Source organism: Narcine bancroftii, chromosome 14 (assembly GCF_036971445.1).
Source record: "Narcine bancroftii isolate sNarBan1 chromosome 14, sNarBan1.hap1, whole genome shotgun sequence".
NCBI classification, from domain to species: Eukaryota; Metazoa; Chordata; class Chondrichthyes; order Torpediniformes; family Narcinidae; genus Narcine; species Narcine bancroftii.
In genome coordinates, this window is record NC_091482.1 from 34,369,823 (window position 1) to 34,391,307 (window position 21,485).

A 21,485-nucleotide genomic window follows, 5' to 3' on the forward strand; every position below is an offset into this window, starting at 1 on the left:
GCACAGAGAAGACCTAAGATAAAAGACAAAAACCTCATCAGGCACAACAGAACCAACCAAACTAGAACAGAAACAAGTCATCTTTATTCTCAAAGGACTGTCTAAAAGCATATACCATTGCATGGCTTTGATATAGTAATATCCTCCAATGGCGAGATCTCAATTTTAATGTGATTGAGGGTACAAGATTTAGACTGACAACAGCTGTTTTCCCAATGAAGTACAGGAAAACAAAAAAAAAGAAATAGAAATGAGACCCTTGTATTTCCAAGTCTTTTAAAATATAAAAGCCTGGAGACAGTTATTTAAGTCCAGGTCAAACAGTAGGAATGGAGTAAAATTAAGCTAATTTTTTTAATGTACATCCCTCTGAGCTCAGTTTATAATTAAGATCATATCTTTTTTAATGTTTCAGCAGTAATACTATCCAGGAACACCTTTAAAACTTAATGCCATATCTAAGAGCTCTTTCCCCAGTGCCTCTTGTTTCCCTCCCTTGCCAAACTCTTCTGACAGCTCTCTAAAAGTACTGCATATTCGTCTTGACTTGATGTCATGTCTGTAAATTCCATGTTTCCATTTATATCTTGCATTTCCATACAAAACAATTAAAGATCTCCTTGGCACATGAATTGCTACTTCTACATCATTGTAGGGTACACTCATTTGACTTTTGCAATGACTTGGACCATTTATGGAATCAGAGTGCTGTCCACTCTGCCCTTCAGTTAAGTGTAGTTGCAGGAAATCCTCTGAATCACAAGTCATTGATAATATAGTTTCAGAGAGCAGGTTAATGCTGACCAAACGCTTGCCCCACAGCCACCAGTCATCGAAGTGTGGATCAATGGCGGATCCTTCTTCTGGTCTATAATCTAGGTTACATTGTTCCACAGGAAGGAAGTCTTCCAAAACACTGTATTGTGTCATTCGGCGCACTAACACGAAGCTGAAGTATGGTAGACCACTGAAACATCCCACTTTCAACTTGTGCTTTTTAAAGTTCACCTTTGGTCCATAGTCCTACAAGTTGATAAGGAAACAATGGATTAAAACAAGAATACTAATTTAACTATTCACTTCACTTCAGATCATTGGCAAGGCCTGAATTTATTGTCTATTGCTAATTCCTCTTGGATGACAAGCTGATGGCTTATTAAATAATTTCAAAGAACTGTTGAAGGTTAATAACATTTCTGCTGGCCTGAAGCCACCTTTTGCTAGGCAAGGCAAACATGTTTCCTAAATGTTTTAGAGAACCAGACAAATGATCCTTATAACCATTTGTATATTAATTATCACTGATATCAACAAGTTTTTTTATTAAATTCTGCATTTACGGAATACAAATTCTCCAGCTGCTGGATTAGGAGAATGAGCACTTTCCCAAATCAATCCCTAGATTCAGTCACATTGTTCCCTTTTTACAATATTTTTCTGAACATTTAAGCATTGTAACTTGAATTAGCTGAAGATGTGACAATGGGGTCTCAAGAAAAAAGATTAGATTAATCATCCACTCAAGTGCATATGACTAAACTTGTATGCTTCAGGCTTGACTATGGCACTAAAATGCTTGGCTTTTAATATTCTTGGGTATTGCCTCTCTATCCTTGGTAAGCTGTTTTAGTGTTCTGTGCTATTGAGGACTGCGTGGGATGGATCTGCGGTTTTGATTTAATTCTTTGGCTGTGAAATCGCTCAACTCTTTGTCCAGGTATGACCATTCTGAATTGTACTGAGGATCTAATCTGTACTGTATAAATAGAAGCTTTTTCTTTTAGGTTAAAGCCATCACAATTTAGTAACACTGACCCACCTACCAAAAATCCACAATCTGGTCGGTCTCATTTTTAAAAGAAATACAACTTATGGTTCAGTAATTTCTTACTAAAAAAAACTCCATGAAAATCTACATTACACTCACAGTTTACATTATTCTTTCCTACAAACTGGTAGAAAAATTAAATTATATTGACACTAATATGATTTCCAACAACAGCAGAATGCTTTTTAAACTAGCATTCAAAATAAATGGATTGTCAGAACTTCTTTGGTTATGAAAAAGGGGAAAACACACACACTAAAATTAAAAAAAACTAAACTGCAGATCATATGCGAACATCCTGTAACATTTATGTGCAAAAAAAAATTCAGGTTTCAGTTCAGCTGGCATTTCTTAAGAATTAGAAACGGACTTTTCCTTGTTCTGATCAAATGTTTAACTCTTGTTTTTCACTCGCAATAGATACTGCCAGGCCTGCTGTGTATTTACAGTGTTTTCCACTTGGTCAACGATGGTACTCCACAGCAATGTTTGTTTACTGGTAATATTATACAGTTCACTCATGTGAACAAAAAACATTCAGCAAAAAGAAAGAATTCAATGAAGTGCCTCCAGTTGACTGCGCGATGATGCCATCATCACGTTCCAATGGTATCCTCAGAATCCCAAGAGGTACAATCAACTTCCAAAACAGGAAATTTGTTTCAGTTGCAGTAGGTTTTAATATAAAAGGGTTGATTTACTTTAAAATCAAAATATATTATTTTGGACACATTTTTAAAAAAAATCAGCACATTGTTTATCATAGATTTTCTAAATTCTTAAGATATTTGGAATATGCAATGCATTTGCATCTAAATAATTAGTGCTTGTTATGGAAAGTTGATTTGGGCATGTTATCAAGACAAACTCTGTTAGACACAAAAGGAAGAAAATAAAAAATGGCTATCACATGTCACTCAAAAGAGAAGTATTAAAAATATTCTATTACTTTGTAAAGATGTGCAGTGCAAAACTGGCATAATTAGTATACTGATATAGAACTGGTTTATGTGACCTAACAAGTAATCCATAAATAGCATGTTCTTGAGCAGTAGAGAAAACTAACCTGTTTCCTTCGTCCAGATTGGGAAGATTTCCACTCATTGTTATCCATCATGGTCACCAACTCTGTTTCTTCCTCTACATCAACAAAATCTTCTGCTAAAAATACCCCAGGAAATGGAAAAGCCCAGCCGCTCAGTAAGGTGGAGTCATCCCCAACTGCTAAGTCTGACTCAGGATGATAAGTGAAGTGATATGTTCTCTGGAGAAAAAGGTTAACAAAGTTTTAAGTTCTCATGCAACTCCCGGGATCCAGGAGTAGTTTGACATATTTAATTAAAGTAAGTGGGAGGGGGATTGGATTATTCACATGCATCCAATAAATAGATACAAATCTACTCTTCGCTGAACAATTTGTTCAAATAAACCAAATAACAAATCTCAATGACTGTATTAAAAAACATACTTAATATATTTGACTGCTTTTGGAATGTTGAGAAGACCTCACCTTCTCACAATTTTCTTAATAATTCCGAACACTTACACTTAAGTTATTAAACCATGAAAATCCCTCACCAGCTCCCACAGCCCCCGGAGACTCTCTGCTTCCAGTTTCTTAGGCTGATAACGGACAGAATCTTCAGGAGAGTGAATCCTTGAAAAGCCCAGATATGTTCCAGGCCAGGCCCATTAACCTGTTGAAAAGCCCAGATATGTTCCAGGCCAGGCCCATTAACCTGTTGAAAAGCCCAGATATGTTCCAGGCCAGGCCCATTAACCTGTTGAAAAGCCCAGATATGTTCCAGGCCAGGCCCATTAACCTGTTTAAAAGCCCAGATATGTTCCAGGCCAGGCCCATTAACCTGTTGAAAAGCCCAGATATGTTCCAGGCCAGGCCCATTAACCTGTTGAAAAACCCAGATATGTTCCAGGCCAGGTCCATTAACCTGTTGAAAAGCTCAGATATGTTCCAGGCCAGGCCCATTAACTTGTTGAAAAGCCCAGATATGTTCTAGGCCAGGCCCATTAACCTGTTGAAAAGCCCAGATATGTTCCAGGCCAGGCCCATTAACCTGTTGTGAGCCAAATGGCTGAAATTTTTGCAGACATTTACAACCTCTCGCTAAAACTGTCAAAAGTCCACACCTGCTTCAAAAGACTTCCATTATTCTTGTGCCCATGGAGAGCAAGGTGATTTGCCTCAATGACTATTCGTTGTGACTAAGTGCTTTGAGGTTTGCTATGGAGCAGATCAACTTCTGTCTCAAGCATGACCTGGATCCACTTCAATTCATCTTATGTCACAACAGGTCAAGGGCAAACACCATCTTGCTGGCCCTCCATTCTGCATTAGAATACCTAGACCATAAATACAATGACATCAGGCTACTGTTCACTGACTCACTGTATAACACCATCATACCAGCACAACCCATGACCAAACTAAGGTATCTAGGGGTCTGTTTATCCCTCTGCAATTGGATTCTCAACTTCTTTGTTGTTAGTACGAATTGGCAACATCACCCCTCCTGAATGACCATCAAATCAGGGGCACCTCACTGCTGTGTGCTTAGTCCCTTGATCTATTCCCTGTACACTCAGGCCTGTGTAGCCAAGTTTGGCTCCAAAGCAATCTATAAAGTTGCTGATACCGTCGTTGTTAGCCCTGGATATGATGAGCAAGAATACAGGATGGATAGTGCGAATCTGGTTGGGTGGTATCAGAACAATAAAGTTGCACTCAATGTCACCAAGACACTCAATGTCACAAATAGAGAAAGTGTGTGAGGAAGGATAGTCAGGTGATAGAGAAAGGACATGCTGAGACGGTCGGTTTGAGATTGTGTCTATTTTAACACAAGGAGTATTGTGAACAAAGCAGATGAGCTTAGAGTGTGGATTAATACTTGGAGTTATAATGGCCATTACAGAGACTTGGATGGCTCAGGGACAAGATTGGTTACTTCAAGAACCAGGTTTTAAATGTTTCAGAAAGGACAGGGAGGGATGCAAAAGAGGTGAGGCATGGCACTGTTGATCAGAGATAGTGTCACAGCTGCAGAACACAGAAATAAAGATTATCTACAGCAGTGGTTCTCAACTTTTTTCTTTCCACTCTCATACCACTTTAAGTAATCCCCATGCCATCGGTGCTCTGTGATTAGTAAGGGATTGCTTAAGGTAGTATGTGATTGGGTAGGTTGAGAATCACTGCTCTAGACCCAATTGTTACTGAAATATTTTGCTTGAGAAAAATTGTCATTGGCCCATTTCTTTAGAGTTATGAAACCATGCACATATCGAGTCAATTAGGTACAATTAAAAGAGTGGTTTTCAAACTTTTTCTTTCCACTCCCATACCACCTTAAGCAATCCCTGACTAATCAGAGCACCTATGGCAAAGGGAATACCTAAAGTGGCATGGGAGTGAGAAAAAAAAGGTTGAGAACCACTGGTCTACAAAGTTTCTGTGGGTGGAGATTGAACAGGAAGGGGTCAATAGCCTTATTGGCTGTTTTTTATATGCCGCCCAATATTAACAGGGATATCGAGGAGCAGATAGGGAGACAGATCCTGGAAGGAGGTAGTAATAACAGAGTATCATGATGGGAGATTTTAATTCCCCAAACATCGATTGGCATCTACCTAGAGCAAGGGGTTGAGATGGGGTGGAATTTGTTAGGTATCTTCAGGAAGGTTTCTTGACACACAATATGCTGATAAGCCTACAAGAGGAGAGTCTGTACTTAATTTGGTATTGGGTAATGAACCTGGTCAGGTGTCAGACCTCTCAGTGAGAGAGCTTTTTGGACATAGTGATCATAATTCTATCTCCTTCACAATAGCATTGGAGAGAGATGGGATGAAACAAAATGGAAAAACGTTTAATTGGAGTAAGGGGAATTATGAGTCTATCAGACAGGAAATTGGAAGCTTTAATTGGAAACAGATGTTCTCAGGGAAAAATACAGAAGAAATGTGGCAAATGTTCAGGAGATATTTGTGTGAAATTCTTTATTATGTTCCAATGAGACAGGAAGTTAAGGTAGGGTACAGTAACTGTAGAGTACGGTTGTAAAAAAAATCTAGTCAAGAAAAGCTTACAACAGATTCAAAGAGCTAGGTAATGTTAGAGATCTAGAGGATTATAAGGCTAATAGAAAAGAGATTTAAAAAGGAAATTAGGAGAGGCAGAAGGGGCCACAAGAAGGCATTGGCAGGCAGGATTAAGGAAAACCTCAAGGCATTCTACAAGTATATGAAGAGCAAGAGGCTAAAACATGAAAGAATAGGACCCATCAAGAGTGAAAGTGGGCAAGTGTGCAGGGAACCAGAGGGAATAGCAGAGGGACTTAATGAATACTTTACCTCAGTATTCACTGTGGAAAAGGTTCTTGGTGATTGTAGTGATGCATTAAGAGAAAAGATGTGCTGGAGCTTTTGGAAAGCATCAAGTTGGATAAGTTGACTGGACTGAGTGAGATGTACCCAAGGCTACTGTGGGAGGTGAGGGAAGAGATCATCTGGCAATGATCTTTGAATCAATGGGGATGGGAGAGGTTCCGGAGAATTGGATGTTTGCAGATGTTGTTGCTTTATTAAAGAAAGGGAGTAGAGATAGCCCATGAAATTATAGACCAGTGAGTCTTACTTCAGTGGTTGGTAAGTTGATGGAGAAGATCCTGAGAGGCAGAAATTATGAACATTTGGAGAGGTATAATAGGTTTAGGAATAGTCAACATGGCTTTGTTAAGGGCAGGTCGTGGCTTATGAATCTGATTTAATTTTTTGAGATTGTTACTAAACATAGTGATGAAGGAAGAACAGTGAATATAGTGTATATGGATTTCAGAAAGGCATTTAATAAGGTACCCGATGCAAGTCTTATTGAGAAAGTAAGGAGGCATGGGATCCAAGGGAACATTGCTTTGTGGATCCGGAACTGGCTTGCCTACAGAAGTGATTGTAGACAGGTCATATATTGCACGGAGGCCGGTGACCAGTGGTGTTCCTCAGGGATCTTTCTGATACTGCGTCATCTTTATAAATGAACTGAATGAAGAAGTGGAGGGATAGGTTAGTAGGTTTGCTGATGACTTAAAGGTTGGGGGTGTTGTGGATAGTGTGGAGGGCTGTAAGAGGTCACAGCGGGACATTGATAGGGTGCAAAACTGGACTGAGAAGTGGCAGATGGAGATCAGCCCAGATAAGTATGAAGTGGTTCATTTTGCTAGGTCAAATATGATGGCAGAATATAGTACTAATGGTAAGACTATTGGCAGTGTGGAGGATCAGAGGGATCGAGATCTGAGTCCATTGGATGCTCAAAGCAGTTAATATATAACCATTTAACAATTACAGCACAGAAACAGGCCAGTTTGGCCCTTCTAGTCCATGCAGAACACCTTCTCCCATTAACCCACACCCAACCCATAATCTGCCAAATTTTCCTTAAATATTAAAATCAAGCCCACATCTATCACTTTGACTGGAAGCTCATTCTACCACAACCCTTTGAGTGAAGAACTTCCCCTCATGTTTCTCTATACTTTCCCCCTTCAATCTCTATCCATGCCCTCTTGTTTGAATTTCCCTCACTCTCAATGGAAAAAAGCCTATCCACATTTACTCTCATAACTTTAAATACCTCTATCAAATCATCCCTCAATCATCTACGCTCCAGGGAATAAAGTCTTAGCTTAACCTTTCCCTCTAACTCAAACCCATGCAACATTATAATAAACGTTCTCTGCACTTGCTCTATTTTGTTGATATCCTTCCTATAATTCGGTGACCAAAACTGCATACAATATTTCAAATTTGGCCTCATCAATGCCTTATACAACTTCAACAATGACATCCTAACTCCTGTATGAAGGCCAACATACCAAAAGCTTTCTTCACCATCCTATCTATGTGACTCCACTTTCAGGGAACTATGTACCAGAATTCCTAAATCCCTTTGATCTACTGCACTCCCCAATTACCCACCATTTAACATGCATCACCTTTGCTGATTATTCCTAACAAAATGTAGCACCTCACACTTACAGTATTAAACTCCATCTGCCATCTTTCTGCCCACTCTTCTAACTGGCCTAGATCCCAATGAAAGCTTTGAAAACCTTACTCAGTGTCCACAACACCACCAATCTTAGCATCACCTGCATACTTACTAATCCAATTTATCTCCCTATCATCCAGATCATTAATATATACGAAAACAATAATGGACCCAGTACCAATCCCTGTGGCACTCCACTAGTCACTGGCCTCCAACTTGACACAATTTTCCACCATTACTCTCTGGCATCTCTCATCCAACCATTATTGAATCCATTTCACTACTTCAACATTAATACCTAATGATTGAACCTTCCTAACTAATCTCTTATACTGCGCAGGTTGATTCTGTGGTTAAGAAGGCATACTGCGTATTGGCCTTCATTAATTGTGGGAATTTAGGAGCCAAGAAGTAATGGTGCAGCTCTATAGGACCCTGGTCAGACCCCACTTTGAATACTGTCCACACTTTTTGTCACTTCACTGCCTGAAGGATGTAGAAGCCATAGAAAGGGTGCAGCGAAGATTTACAAGGTGAGCATGCTTTATGAAAACAGGTTGAGTGAACTCATTCTTTTCTCCTTGGAGCTGCAGAGGGTGAGAGGTTACCTGATAGAGGTGTTTAAGATGATGAGAAGCATTGATCGTGCAGATAGTCAGAGGCTTTTTTCCAAGGGCTGAAATGGTTACCATAAAAGGTTATGGGTTAAAGATGCTGGGGTGTAGGTACAGAGATGTCAGGGGTAATCTTTTTTTATAAATGCAGAGAATGGTGGGTGCGTGGAATGGGCTGCCGGCAACAGTCGTGGAGGTGGATACATTATGGCCCTTTAATAGACTTTTGGATAGGTACATGGAGGTTAGAAAAATAAAGGGCTTTGGGAAGGCCTAGTAATTTCTAAGGTAGGGACATGTTCGTTACAACTTTGTGGGCCAAAGGGCCTTTATTGTACTCTAAGTTTTCTTTGGTTCTATATCTGATGTTTCAGGCCTGAGCTCTTTTTCCAATGACTAGATAGCACTCTAGCAACCAAATCTTTAAACATTTCATTAATATATACTAGGAGCATGAAAAGACCATTCAATCCTTCATGTTCACTTCATCATTTAACAAAAATATAGCTGACGTGGTCAAGTCAAGTTTATTGTCATCCAATTACACAAGTACAATCCGACAAAACAGCGATATCCAGTCCACAATGCAAAACATACAGACACACAACCAGTCTTAGGACACATACAGACAAACAATACGTATGCAGGAGAAGTATTCATATATACAATTAATAAAAATAAAGATACAAGAGTCCCAGATGGTTGGTGTGAGCAGTTCCTTTGGTCGTTCAGCATTCCCATTGCCTGTGGGAAGCTGTTCCTCAGCCTGGTGGTGCTGGCTCTGATCCTCCTGGATCTCTTCCTCAACAGGAGCAACTGGAAGATGCTGTGGGTGGAAGGCATTCTCTTCAGGTAACAATCCCAGTAGATCACATCAATAAAGAGGAGAGAAGACTCCAGTGATCCTCTCTGCTGCTCTTATGGTCTTGTGGATTGACCTCCATTTCTTCATTTCTCTGCAGCAATCATACCACATTGTTATGTGGCCGGCCAGGCTCTCAACAGAGCTCCTGTAGAAGGTTGACATAATGGTGGCTGGTAGCCTTGCCCTCTTTAGTCTTCTCAATAAGTGCAGTCACTGTTGCACCCTCCTGACAAGTAAGGAAATATTGTGTGTCCACAATAGGTCACTAGTTAAGTGAATTCCAAGGAACTTGGTGCTTTCCACTTTCTCCAATACAGTGTAGTGAAAGATGGTCATTCCTGGTCCTCCTGAAGTCTATGATCATCTTCTTCATCTTGTCCATAGAACACTACAGAACAGAAACAGGCCCCTTCGGCCCTTCTAGTCTGTGCCAAACTATTTTTTTTGCCTTGTCCCACTGTCCATGTTGAGACTCGGCCTGATACTCTCTCACCATATCGTGCAATTTTCCACCTGTTCACTGTAGTGCAACTCATCATTGTTGCTGATGAGGCCAAGTCCTGTTGTGTCATCTGCAAATTTAATGACTCTATTGAAACTGTTGTGGATCAGTAATGTGAACAGGAATGGGCTGAGCACACAGCCCTGAGGTCCTCCAGTGCTCAGCGTAATGGTGTTTAAAGTTCTGCTACCAACTTGGACAGACTGTGATCTTTCTGTTAGGAAGTCCAGAATCCAGTCTGGGGAATGATTGTTATTAAACACCAAGTTAAATTCGATAAACAGCAACCTGACATATTTGGTGTCATTCTCCAGGTGGGCCAGAACAGAGCATAGGGACAAGGTTAAAGCATTGGCAGTGGAACGGTTTCTTCTATAGGCAAATTGAAATGGATCAAGCGCCTCTGTGTGGTTTGCTTTTATGCGTTCCATCACTAGATGCTTGAACCATTTCATGATGGTAGAGGTCAGTGCTACAGGGCAATAGTCATTGAAGCCTCTCATTAACACCCTCTTTGGTACCGGGTTGATGGTGGCTGTCTTGAAACCTGCAGTGATGATGGACAGCTGCAGTGAGGTGTCTGTAAAGACCTCCATCAATTGGTCTGTGCAGTTCTTCAGAACCCAACCAGGTATGTTGTCTGGTTCCACAACCTTGTGTGGATTCACCTTAGATAGGATCCTCCTCACCTCAGCCCCGACTATGTAGGGGGCCCGTTCATTGGGGTGGACACAAAGCTTTCCTCAGTGTCATCCTTTTCTTCACATCAAACTGTGCATAGGTGTTCATTCAGTCTGTTCTGAAGGGAAGCGTCATTGTCCTTAACTCACAAGGTTGACTTGTCGTTATCCCTTGCACCTCACGTTGCTAGTGTCACACAGCTGTCAGTGGATCCTCCGTGCACACTCTCGCTTTGCCTTCTGGACTGCATGGGAGATTTCAGCCCTGGCTGTTCTTAATGCCATCTTGTCCCCTGTCCTGAGCATCACGATCTGAGAAACACATCCAACCATGACTTCTGGTTAGCCCTGGACATGAGCAAAACCGTTAACAGTTGGAAACCTGATATATGAAGTCAGAAACTACTGGAAACACCAGAAAGGTTTTTTTTTTAAACTTTATTTATTCGTTCAAAATACAGATAATAAGTAACATATATAACAATAAACAAAGCATGAATGTTATATTTTATATATATTTAAAGGAAAGAAACCCCCCCCTCCCCCTCTTTCAGCCAACTCTTCTTAGGAGAGCCATAAAGTGAAAAGAAAAAAATAAAGAAAAGTAAAGCATACATATTAAAATCTAGTCAATATAAATCAAAATGTAAATATTCTGAATATAACAACCACCTATTAATAAAAAAAACTATAGTTATCCACGAAACATATGTAATTTTTTCCATTATTAAACAATATTTCATCTCATTATGCCAAAAGTCTCAAATTTAATAATTTCAGGTAAAATCATATCTCTACCGAACACATGTTTTACGAAAGATCAAACTTGATAAAAATACGCTTAATCGGACTGTTTAAACCCCGAACATTAAAATTAGCTAACTTCAACTTTGACATATCCACTAATATTACTAAAAATGAATAATATCAACATATAAAGACTTAGATCAACGTAAATAGGCCCTCCAATAAGAGAAAAAGAAATCACAAATTAGTCTAAATAAAATGAAAATTAAAAAAAAATAAAAAGAATAACCCCACCCCCCCAAAAAAAAACTACCAAAAGGTAGTAATCCCTAAACAAAAGTTGGGTGTGGATCACCCACCAGTGGCTGATGACTAGTAGAACATAGAGCAAATTTCTCCCTCCCCAGCCAAACAAAGAATAACAAGATATTAAAAAAAAATAAAATAAAAAAGTTCTTCTATTCATCCAAGAGATTCCAGACTCGGCGACCCCATTTCAAGGGAACTTGGACTCTTTCCATTCCCATTTCTCCCATTTCTGCCTTTTCTTCCATTTCCAGAACAACCAGATTTTTCTTTAGGAGATAATGGTGGGCTACGTCTTTGTCCTCTTACATCTGGCAACAAGTCAGCAAAACTCATTGCTTCACACTCATTCTCAAAAAACCGAGATTGAAAGTCTCCACAAAACACCTTCAACACTGCCGGATTGTGAAAAGTAGACTTATAACCTTTATGCCACAAAACTTCTTTAACTGGATTAAATCGACGCCGACGCTGAATAACCTCTTGACTCAAATTAGGATAGAAAATAAACTCTACTATTCTGAATCATTAACGGGGCTTGTCGTTGTCTCGTGTTTTGCACTGCTAAACGAAATATCGTTTCTCTGTCCAAATAATTCAGACATCGAATTATCACGGGTCTCGGTGATTTACCAGTCTTCTTCTTAAGGCTCTATGAGCTCTTTCCAATACCAGAGAAAAACTCCTGCCCCAGTATTTGTGGAATCCATTCTGTAAAAAAACGAAGAGGATCTCGTTCTTCCATACCTTCTGGCAAACCAACAATCTTCACATTATTCCTTCTACTTTGATTCTCCAAATAATCTATTTTCCTCTCTAACTCCCTCTCACGTTCTCGCAATTCTTTAACGGATTCTTCCACCTCCAACACTTTTTCTGTATTGGAAGCCACTTGTTGTTGACATTTCAAAAAAGCAGCCTGAAATTGTTTAAAATCCTCACAAGATGCTTCCACACGTATTTTAACTGTATCCAGTTCCAAACTGAGTCTGAGACATTTCATTCAGCATAGGGTGAATGATAAGGCTTAGCTCAGCCCTGCTTTCTCTTGCTTAGTGGCAGAACCAGGTAACTGCAGCTCCTGCTGCATCTCAACAACAGGCAGTTTAACAGTTTTACTGCGGGTCTGGACTCCCAGCAACTGCACCCCGACTTCCTCAGGGGGTCGGCAGTGTTCCCCCCCCCCACCCCGCAACCCGTTGTTGCTTAAAAAACTCACAGAAAAGACCAAAATATTCAAATTGGAGTATATCCTGGGGTATTTCAAGCAATGGAGTCGTCTTCTTGTGTGCCCCCTCCGTTAAAGTCGGCAGGCTGCCAGGATCGGGATCCACATCGGGGGCACACGCACCTTCCTCCTCAGAACAGGCAATTCCAGCGATGTCCTTCTCCTGGTGAGTAGGAGTCATTTTTTCCAGCTCCCACAGGCAATCTCTGTGATTTAGGCTTGAAATAAAGCCAACCTGAAGTAGTAGCAGACTGTTTAGGATCTAAATCTTCAACACTCCAAAAATGTAGTTTCTTCTGTACTTGAGGTTTAATATTTTTACCATTAATAGCCATAACAATTCCTTGATACTTTAAACTAAGTTTTAAAAAATTTAAACCTGAAAACAAAGAGTTAAAAATGGGTTCTTAAAAAGTCTGGCCAGAGGTTGAGATTACACGTCTAGACTCTACGCCATCTTGCCACAACCCCTCCAACACCAGAAAGGTTGATGAACAGCAGAAAATTATCATCCACTTTCACCCATACTAGTAAACCATTCCAAGTCTAACCTTGACAAAGGATTCAGGCCCGAAACATTGGCTATATATTGTAACAGAATATATAGAAATATTTTTAGGAGTTAAATTGGGAAAAGTTAGAGTAGGTTACATACACACACTTTAAAACAGATCTTATTTGAAATAACTGGAGAATTCATATCCACAGTGACTTTGCAGAAATTGTGAAGAGTGCCTATGGAGACTTCACAAGTAAGTGATAATTGAATGAATGTCTTTAAAGCAACAGCAAGAGACATACTGTCGCTTGATACTTTTTTTGCAAGGCTTTTGACAAGAGTGCTCAGAGGTCACTGATGGGTTCTTGTTTACCTAAAAACAACAGATAAACCAGAAGACTGACTTCTATGGTTTGATGGAGAAAGTCAGGTGGTTTTTTGCAAGCAGTCTGGGTGAGCCAGAGAAAGTGAAACAAGTTGTCTCAGCCAGTGTGGGTGAGACAGAGAAGCATGCTGAAACTGGAGCAGGAAGCTTGTTGGAACTGAAACAGAAGCTCCAGAGTGAAGGATGGCTGAAAGTACTGGCTGTCTGGTGTTTTGCAGAAAGGAACTGTGTTGACCTGAAAGAGGTTATGATCTGAAGAACCCTGATGGGGCTAGTTTCATCAGCAAGACACTGAAATGACTCAGTTGTGAAAGACCTGGAACACATCTCTCTCTCTCTACAAAACCTACGAGAACTTTCCTGAGCGGTAACTATTGACCTTTCGAGCACCAAAGCCTGGTGAACTTCTTACATTCTGTGCATAGTGCAAGAATTGCCTGCAACCAGTGAACTTGGAAGAGTGAGATTGGACTGTGAACCAAAGAACTTTTCTGAACCCGTGAAGTTCAAAAATAGTTTGATTCTGTTTTCATGTTTTGTTAATTAAAAGCAACTTTTATTTCAGTAACCATTTAGCCATTGCTGCTGGGTTTTTGGCTCCTAACAATATCTTTACCTCCAATGGACACTGGAAGACTTTCTGATTTCCTCCAGTTTTTCATTTTGTGTGTGAGATTTTAACGACAATCACACCGTCTGCAGACTTGTACGAATGAGGAACATTTGGGACGGCGACGATTGAATCCAGAAGAGTGAGAAGGGACTTGATTGAAACACGAGATGAGGGAGCTTTAGCAGGAGGGATGTGGAGAGTCACCAGTTTAACAGGTTTCTCAGCAGAGGTCATGAGTTTTTTAAACTCTTCCGCAAAGGATAGCAGAAGAAAGGCGAAGTGGAGATAGGTTCAGCCCAGGGGATTGAATGAGCAGGGGGTGGGAGGTAGTTCTCACCAGCTTTGTTGGTGGCTTCCTCGACCGAACCCTGAAACCATGCATTCAGGGGGCTGGGCCGCCAGAGGCTGCAGGCACCTACCCGCTGGAGGCCGGGGCGCCGATCCACTGGGCCCTTGGGCTGCTCACAGGCCAGACACGAACGGATCCCTCTGCAGCCGCAGCCCTCCGCGGCCATCGTCACGCCTCCCCGAGGGTCGAGAGCCTCCCTTCTGCACCGACCCCGACCACTTCCCAGCGGCTGACGGCCGGGCCTTTCTGGAGCGCGCCGACCAGGGGGAGGGGGAGGGGCGAGTCTCCCGCCGCGCCGACGCGCTGAGCAGGGACGAGCGGCGCGCGTGGCTTCTCATCGGTGAGCGTTGAGGACGGGCCGGGCGGGGCCGGGCCGAACGGTGTTGGCGCTGCCAAGGTGAGTGAGAGTGTATCGGGTCCCGTTCCCGGGCCACCGCGCCGCTGGCGACGATGAACTTTGGGCCCGAAACTCAACAGGTGAGTGGCGGCCGGCGTTTCCCGGCCCCACACACATGGCTGTTCCAATACGAGGGTGCATCCCTTCCACCCCCCCCCCACTTCGCCCCTTCCCTGGGGCGGCCCTGATTCCCCCCTTCCCCGGGGCGGCCCTGATCCCCCCCTTCCCCGGGGCAGCCCTGATTCCCACCCCCACCTTCCCCGGTGCGGCCCTGATTCCCACCCCCCCCTTCCCCGGGGCGGCCCTGATCTCCCCCCTCTTCCCCGGGGCGGCCCTGATCTCCCCCCTCTTCCCCGGGGCGGCCCTGATCCCCCCTCCTTCCCCGGGGCGGCCCTGATTCCCCCCAACTTCCCCGGGGCGGCCCTGATTCCCCCCTCCCCGGGGCGGCCCTGATTCCCCCCTTCCCCGGGGCGGCCCTGATCCCCCGTTTCCCCGGGGCAGCCCTGATTCCCACCCCCACCTTCCCGGGGGCGGCCCTGATTCCCACCCCCCCCCCTTCCCCGGGGCGGCCCTGATTCCCACCCCCCCCCCTTCCCCGGGGCGGCCCTGATTCCCACCCCCCCCCCTTCCCCGGGGCGGCCCTGATCCCCCCCCTCTTCCCCGGGGCGGCCCTGATCCCCCCCACTTCCCCGGGGCAGCCCTGATTCCCCCTTCCCCGGGGCGGCCCTGATTCCCCCCTTCCCCGGGGCGGCCCTGATTCCCCCCTTCCCCGGGGCGGCCCTGATTCCCCCCTTCCCCGGGGCGGCCCTGATTCCCCCCTTCCCCGGGGCGGCCCTGATCCCCCCCTTCCCCGGGGCAGCCCTGATTCCCACCCCCACCTTCCCCGGGGCGGCCCTGATTCCCACCCCCCCCCTTCCCCGGGGCGGCCCTGATCCTCCCCCTCTTCCCCGGGGCGGCCCTGATCCCCCCTCCTTCCCCGGGGCGGCCCTGATTCCCCCCAACTTCCCCGGGGCGGCCCTGATTCCCCCCAACTTCCCCGGGGCGGCCCTGATTCCCCCCTCCCCGGGGCGGCCCTGATTCCCCCCTCCCCGGGGCGGCCCTGATTCCCCCCTTCCCCGGGGCGGCCCTGATCCCCCCTTTCCCCGGGGCAGCCCTGATTCCCACCCCCACCTTCCCGGGGGCGGCCCTGATTCCCACCCCCCCCCTTCCCCGGGGCGGCCCTGATTCCCCCCCCTCTTCCCCGGGGCGGCCCTGATCCCCCCCACTTCCCCGGGGCAGCCCTGAATCCCACCCCCCATTCCACGGGGCGGCCCTGATTCCCCCCCCCTTCCCCGGGGCGGCCCTGATCCCCCCCCTCTTCCCCGGGGCGGCCCTGATCCCCCCTCCTTCCCCGGGGCGGCCCTGATTCCCCCCAACTTCCCCGGGGCGGCCCTGATTCCCCCCTCCCCGGGGCGGCCCTGATTCCCCCCTTCCCCGGGGCGGCCCTGATTCCCCCCTTCCCCGGGGCGGCCCTGATCCCCCCTTTCCCTGGGGCAGCCCTGATTCCCACCCCCACCTTCCCGGGGGCGGCCCTGATTCCCACCCCCCCCCCTTCCCCGGGGCGGCCCTGATCCCCCCCCTCTTCCCCGGGGCGGCCCTGATCCCCCCCACTTCCCCGGGGCAGCCCTGATTCCCACCCCCCATTCCACGGGGCGGCCCTGATTCCCCCCCCCCTTCCCCGGGGCGGCCCTGATTCCCCCCCCTTCCCCGGAGGGGCCTTATTTCCCACCCCCCCCTTCACCGGGGCGGCCCTAATTTCCACCCCACCTTCCCCGGGGCGGCCCTAATTTCCACCCTCCCTTCCCCGAGGCGGCCCTGATTCCCACCCCCCCCGGGACGGCCCTGATTCCCACCCCCCCCTTCCCCGGGGCGGCCCTGATTCCAACCCCCCCCTTCCCCGGGGCGGCCCTGATTCCCACCCACCCCCTTCCGCGGGGCGGCCCTGATTCCCACCCCCCCCCTTCCCCGGGGCGGCCCTGATCTCCCCCCTCTTCCCCGGGGCGGCCCTGATCTCCCCCCTCTTCCCCGGGGCGGCCCTGATCCCCCCTCCTTCCCCGGGGCGGCCCTGATTCCCCCCAACTTCCCCGGGGCGGCCCTGATCCCCCCCTTCCCCGGGGCAGCCCTGATTCCCACCCCCACCTTCCCCGGTGCGGCCCTGATTCCCACCCCCCCCCTTCCCCGGGGCGGCCCTGATCTCCCCCCTCTTCCCCGGGGCGGCCCTGATCTCCCCCCTCTTCCCCGGGGCGGCCCTGATCCCCCCTCCTTCCCCGGGGCGGCCCTGATTCCCCCCAACTTCCCCGGAGCGGCCCTGATTCCCCCCTCCCCGGGGCGGCCCTGATTCCCCCCTTCCCCGGGGCGGCCCTGATCCCCCGTTTCCCCGGGGCAGCCCTGATTCCCACCCCCACCTTCCCGGGGGCGGCCCTGATTCCCACCCCCCCCCCCTTCCCCGGGGCGGCCCTGATTCCCACCCCCCCCCCTTCCCCGGGGCGGCCCTGATCCCCCCCCTCTTCCCCGGGGCGGCCCTGATCCCCCCCACTTCCCCGGGGCAGCCCTGATTCCCCCTTCCCCGGGGCGGCCCTGATTCCCCCCTTCCCCGGGGCGGCCCTGATTCCCCCCTTCCCCGGGGCGGCCCTGATTCCCCCCTTCCCCGGGGCGGCCCTGATTCCCCCCTTCCCCGGGGCGGCCCTGATTCCCCCCTTCCCCGGGGCGGCCCTGATCCCCCCCTTCCCCGGGGCAGCCCTGATTCCCACCCCCACCTTCCCCGGGGCGGCCCTGATTCCCACCCCCCCCCTTCCCCGGGGCGGCCCTGATCCTCCCCCTCTTCCCCGGGGCGGCCCTGATCCCCCCTCCTTCCCCGGGGCGGCCCTGATTCCCCCCAACTTCCCCGGGGCGGCCCTGATTCCCCCCAACTTCCCCGGGGCGGCCCTGATTCCCCCCAACTTCCCCGGGGCGGCCCTGATTCCCCCCTCCCCGGGGCGGCCCTGATTCCCCCCTCCCCGGGGCGGCCCTGATTCCCCCCTTCCCCGGGGCGGCCCTGATTCCCCCCTTTCCCCGGGGCAGCCCTGATTCCCACCCCCACCTTCCGGGGGCGGCCCTGATTCCCACCCCCCCCCCTTCCCCGGGGCGGCCCTGATCCCCCCCCTCTTCCCCGGGGCGGCCCTGATCCCCCCCACTTCCCCGGGGCAGCCCTGAATCCCACCCCCCATTCCACGGGGCGGCCCTGATTCCCCCCCCCTTCCCCGGGGCGGCCCTGATCCCCCCCCTCTTCCCCGGGGCGGCCCTGATCCCCCCTCCTTCCCCGGGGCGGCCCTGATTCCCCCCAACTTCCCCGGGGCGGCCCTGATTCCCCCCTTCCCCGGGGCGGCCCTGATTCCCCCCTTCCCCGGGGCGGCCCTGATTCCCCCCTTCCCCGGGGCGGCCCTGATCCCCCCTTTCCCTGGGGAAGCCCTGATTCCCACCCCCACCTTCCCGGGGGCGGCCCTGATTCCCACCCCCCCCCCTTCCCCGGGGCGGCCCTGATCCCCCCCCTCTTCCCCGGGGCGGCCCTGATCCCCCCCACTTCCCCGGGGCAGCCCTGATTCCCACCCCCACCTTCCCCGGGGCGGCCCTGATTCCCACCCCCCCCCCTTCCCCGGGGCGGCCCTGATCCCCCCCCTCTTCCCCGGGGCGGCCCTGATCCCCCCCTTCCCCGGGGCAGCCCTGATTCCCACCCCCACCTTCCCCGGGGCGGCCCTGATTCCCACCCCCCCCCTTCCCCGGGGCGGCCCTGATCCTCCCCCTCTTCCCCGGGGCGGCCCTGATCCCCCCTCCTTCCCCGGGGCGGCCCTGATTCCCCCCAACTTCCCCGGGGCGGCCCTGATTCCCCCCAACTTCCCCGGGGCGGCCCTGATTCCCCCCTCCCCGGGGCGGCCCTGATTCCCCCCTCCCCGGGGCGGCCCTGATTCCCCCCTTCCCCGGGGCGGCCCTGATCCCCCCTTTCCCCGGGGCAGCCCTGATTCCCACCCCCACCTTCCCGGGGGCGGCCCTGATTCCCACCCCCCCCCTTCCCCGGGGCGGCCCTGATTCCCCCCCCTCTTCCCCGGGGCGGCCCTGATCCCCCCCACTTCCCCGGGGCAGCCCTGAATCCCACCCCCCATTCCACGGGGCGGCCCTGATTCCCCCCCCCTTCCCCGGGGCGGCCCTGATCCCCCCCCTCTTCCCCGGGGCGGCCCTGATCCCCCCTCCTTCCCCGGGGCGGCCCTGATTCCCCCCAACTTCCCGGGGCGGCCCTGATTCCCCCTCCCCGGGGCGGCCCTGATTCCCCCCTTCCCCGGGGCGGCCCTGATTCCCCCCTTCCCCGGGGCGGCCCTGATCCCCCCTTTCCCTGGGGCAGCCCTGATTCCCACCCCCACCTTCCCGGGGGCGGCCCTGATTCCCACCCCCCCCCCTTCCCCGGGGCGGCCCTGATCCCCCCCCTCTTCCCCGGGGCGGCCCTGATCCCCCCCACTTCCCCGGGGCAGCCCTTATTCCCACCCCCCATTCCACGGGGCGGCCCTGATTCCCCCCACCCCTTCCCCGGGGCGGCCCTGATTCCCCCCCCTTCCCGGAGGGGCCTTATTTCCACCCCCCCCTTCACCGGGGCGGCCCTAATTTCCACCCCACCTTCCCCGGGGCGGCCCTAATTTCCACCCTCCCTTCCCCGAGGCGGCCTGATTCCCACCCCCCCCGGGACGGCCCTGATTCCCACCCCCCCCTTCCCCGGGGCGGCCCTGATTCCAACCCCCCCCTTCCCCGGGGCGGCCCTGATTCCCACCCACCCCCTTCCGCGGGGCGGCCCTGATTCCACCCCCCCCTTCCCGGGGCGGCCCTGATCTCCCCCCTCTCCCCGGGGCGGCCCTGATCTCCCCCCTCTTCCCGGGGCGGCCCTGATCCCCCCTCCTTCCCCGGGGCGGCCCTGATTCCCCCCAACTTCCCCGGGGCGGCCCTGATCCCCCCCTTCCCCGGGGCAGCCCTGATTCCCACCCCCACCTTCCCCGGTGCGGCCCTGATTCCCACCCCCCCCCTTCCCCGGGGCGGCCCTGATCTCCCCCCTCTTTCCCCGGGGCGGCCCTGATCTCCCCCCTCTTCCCCGGGGCGGCCCTGATCCCCCACTCCTTCCCCGGGGCGCCCTGATTCCCCCCAACTTCCCCGGAGCGGCCCTGATTCCCCCCTCCCCGGGCGGCCCTGATTCCCCCCTTCCCCGGGGCGGCCCTGATCCCCCGTTTCCCCGGGGCAGCCCTGATTCCCACCCCCACCTTCCGGGGGCGGCCCCTGATTCCCACCCCCCCCCCCTTCCCCGGGCGGCCCTGATTCCCACCCCCCCCCCTTCCCCGGGGCGGCCCTGATCCCCCCCCTCTTCCCCGGGGCGGCCCTGATCCCCCCCACTTCCCCGGGCAGCCCTGATTCCCCCTTCCCCGGGGCGGGCCCTGATTCCCCCCTTCCCCGGGGCGGCCCTGATTCCCCCCTTCCCCGGGGCGGCCCTGATTCCCCCCTTCCCCGGGGCGGCCCTGATTCCCCCCTTCCCCGGGGCGGCCCTGATTCCCCCCTTCCCCGGGGCGGCCCTGATCCCCCCCTTCCCCGGGGCAGCCCTGATTCCCACCCCCACCTTCCCCGGGGCGGCCCTGATTCCCACCCCCCCCCTTCCCCGGGGCGGCCCTGATCCTCCCCCTCTTCCCCGGGGCGGCCCTGATCCCCCCTCCTTCCCCGGGGCGGCCCTGATTCCCCCCAACTTCCCCGGGGCGGCCCTGATTCCCCCCAACTTCCCCGGGCGGCCCTGATTCCCCCCAACTTCCCCGGGGCGGCCCTGATTCCCCCCCTCCCCGGGGCGGCCCTGATTCCCCCCTCCCCGGGGCGGCCCTGATTCCCCCCCTTCCCCGGGGCGGCCCTGATTCCCCCCTTTCCCCGGGGCAGCCCTGATTCCCACCCCCACCTTCCCGGGGGCGGCCCTGATTCCCACCCCCCCCCTTCCCCGGGGCGGCCCTGATCCCCCCCCTCTTCCCCGGGGCGGCCCTGATCCCCCCCACTTCCCCGGGGCAGCCCTGAATCCCACCCCCCATTCCACGGGGCGGCCCTGATTCCCCCCCCCTTCCCCGGGGCGGCCCTGATCCCCCCCCTCTTCCCCGGGGCGGCCCTGATCCCCCCTCCTTCCCCGGGGCGGCCCTGATTCCCCCCAACTTCCCCGGGGGCGGCCCTGATTTCCCCCCTTCCCCGGGGCGGCCCTGATTCCCCCCCTTCCCCGGGGCGGCCTGATTCCCCCCTTCCCCGGGGCGGCCCTGATCCCCCCTTTCCCTGGGGAAGCCCTGATTCCCACCCCCACCTTCCCGGGGGCGGCCTGATTCCCACCCCCCC

General features: G+C 51.6%; 1 protein-coding gene across 2 annotated transcripts; it reads right to left on the bottom strand.

Moving 5' to 3' along the window:
* Positions 1-62: 62 nt before the first annotated feature.
* On the bottom strand, positions 63-14,984 carry alkbh4 (alkB homolog 4, lysine demthylase). Of its 2 annotated transcripts, none has more exons than XM_069910918.1 (3): positions 14,754-14,984; positions 2,895-3,092; positions 63-1,023 (listed from the first exon to the last, which is right to left on the bottom strand). In XM_069910918.1, exons 1-3 carry the CDS (start codon positions 14,847-14,849, stop codon positions 424-426), a joined length of 894 nt encoding a protein of 297 aa, XP_069767019.1. In that variant the 5' UTR covers positions 14,850-14,984; the 3' UTR covers positions 63-423. The 2 variants fall into 2 exon arrangements, with proteins under 2 accessions (XP_069767019.1, XP_069767018.1); XM_069910917.1 differs by having other exon boundaries at positions 14,672-14,843.
* Positions 14,985-21,485: the final 6,501 nt, after the last annotated feature.

Excerpts from the sequence above, each read along its gene's own strand:
- alkbh4 (XM_069910918.1), bottom strand. The coding sequence starts at position 14,849 with ATGGCCGCGGAGGGCTGCGGCTGCAGAGGGATCCGTTCGTGTCTGGCC. Across the intron at positions 3,093-14,753 it reads GGCGCCCCGGCCTCCAGCGG|AGAACATATCACTTCACTTA; the intron begins GTAGGTGCCTGC and ends CTTTTTCTCCAG. Across the intron at positions 1,024-2,894 it reads AATCTGGACGAAGGAAACAG|GACTATGGACCAAAGGTGAA; the intron begins GTTAGTTTTCTC and ends ATCAACTTGTAG.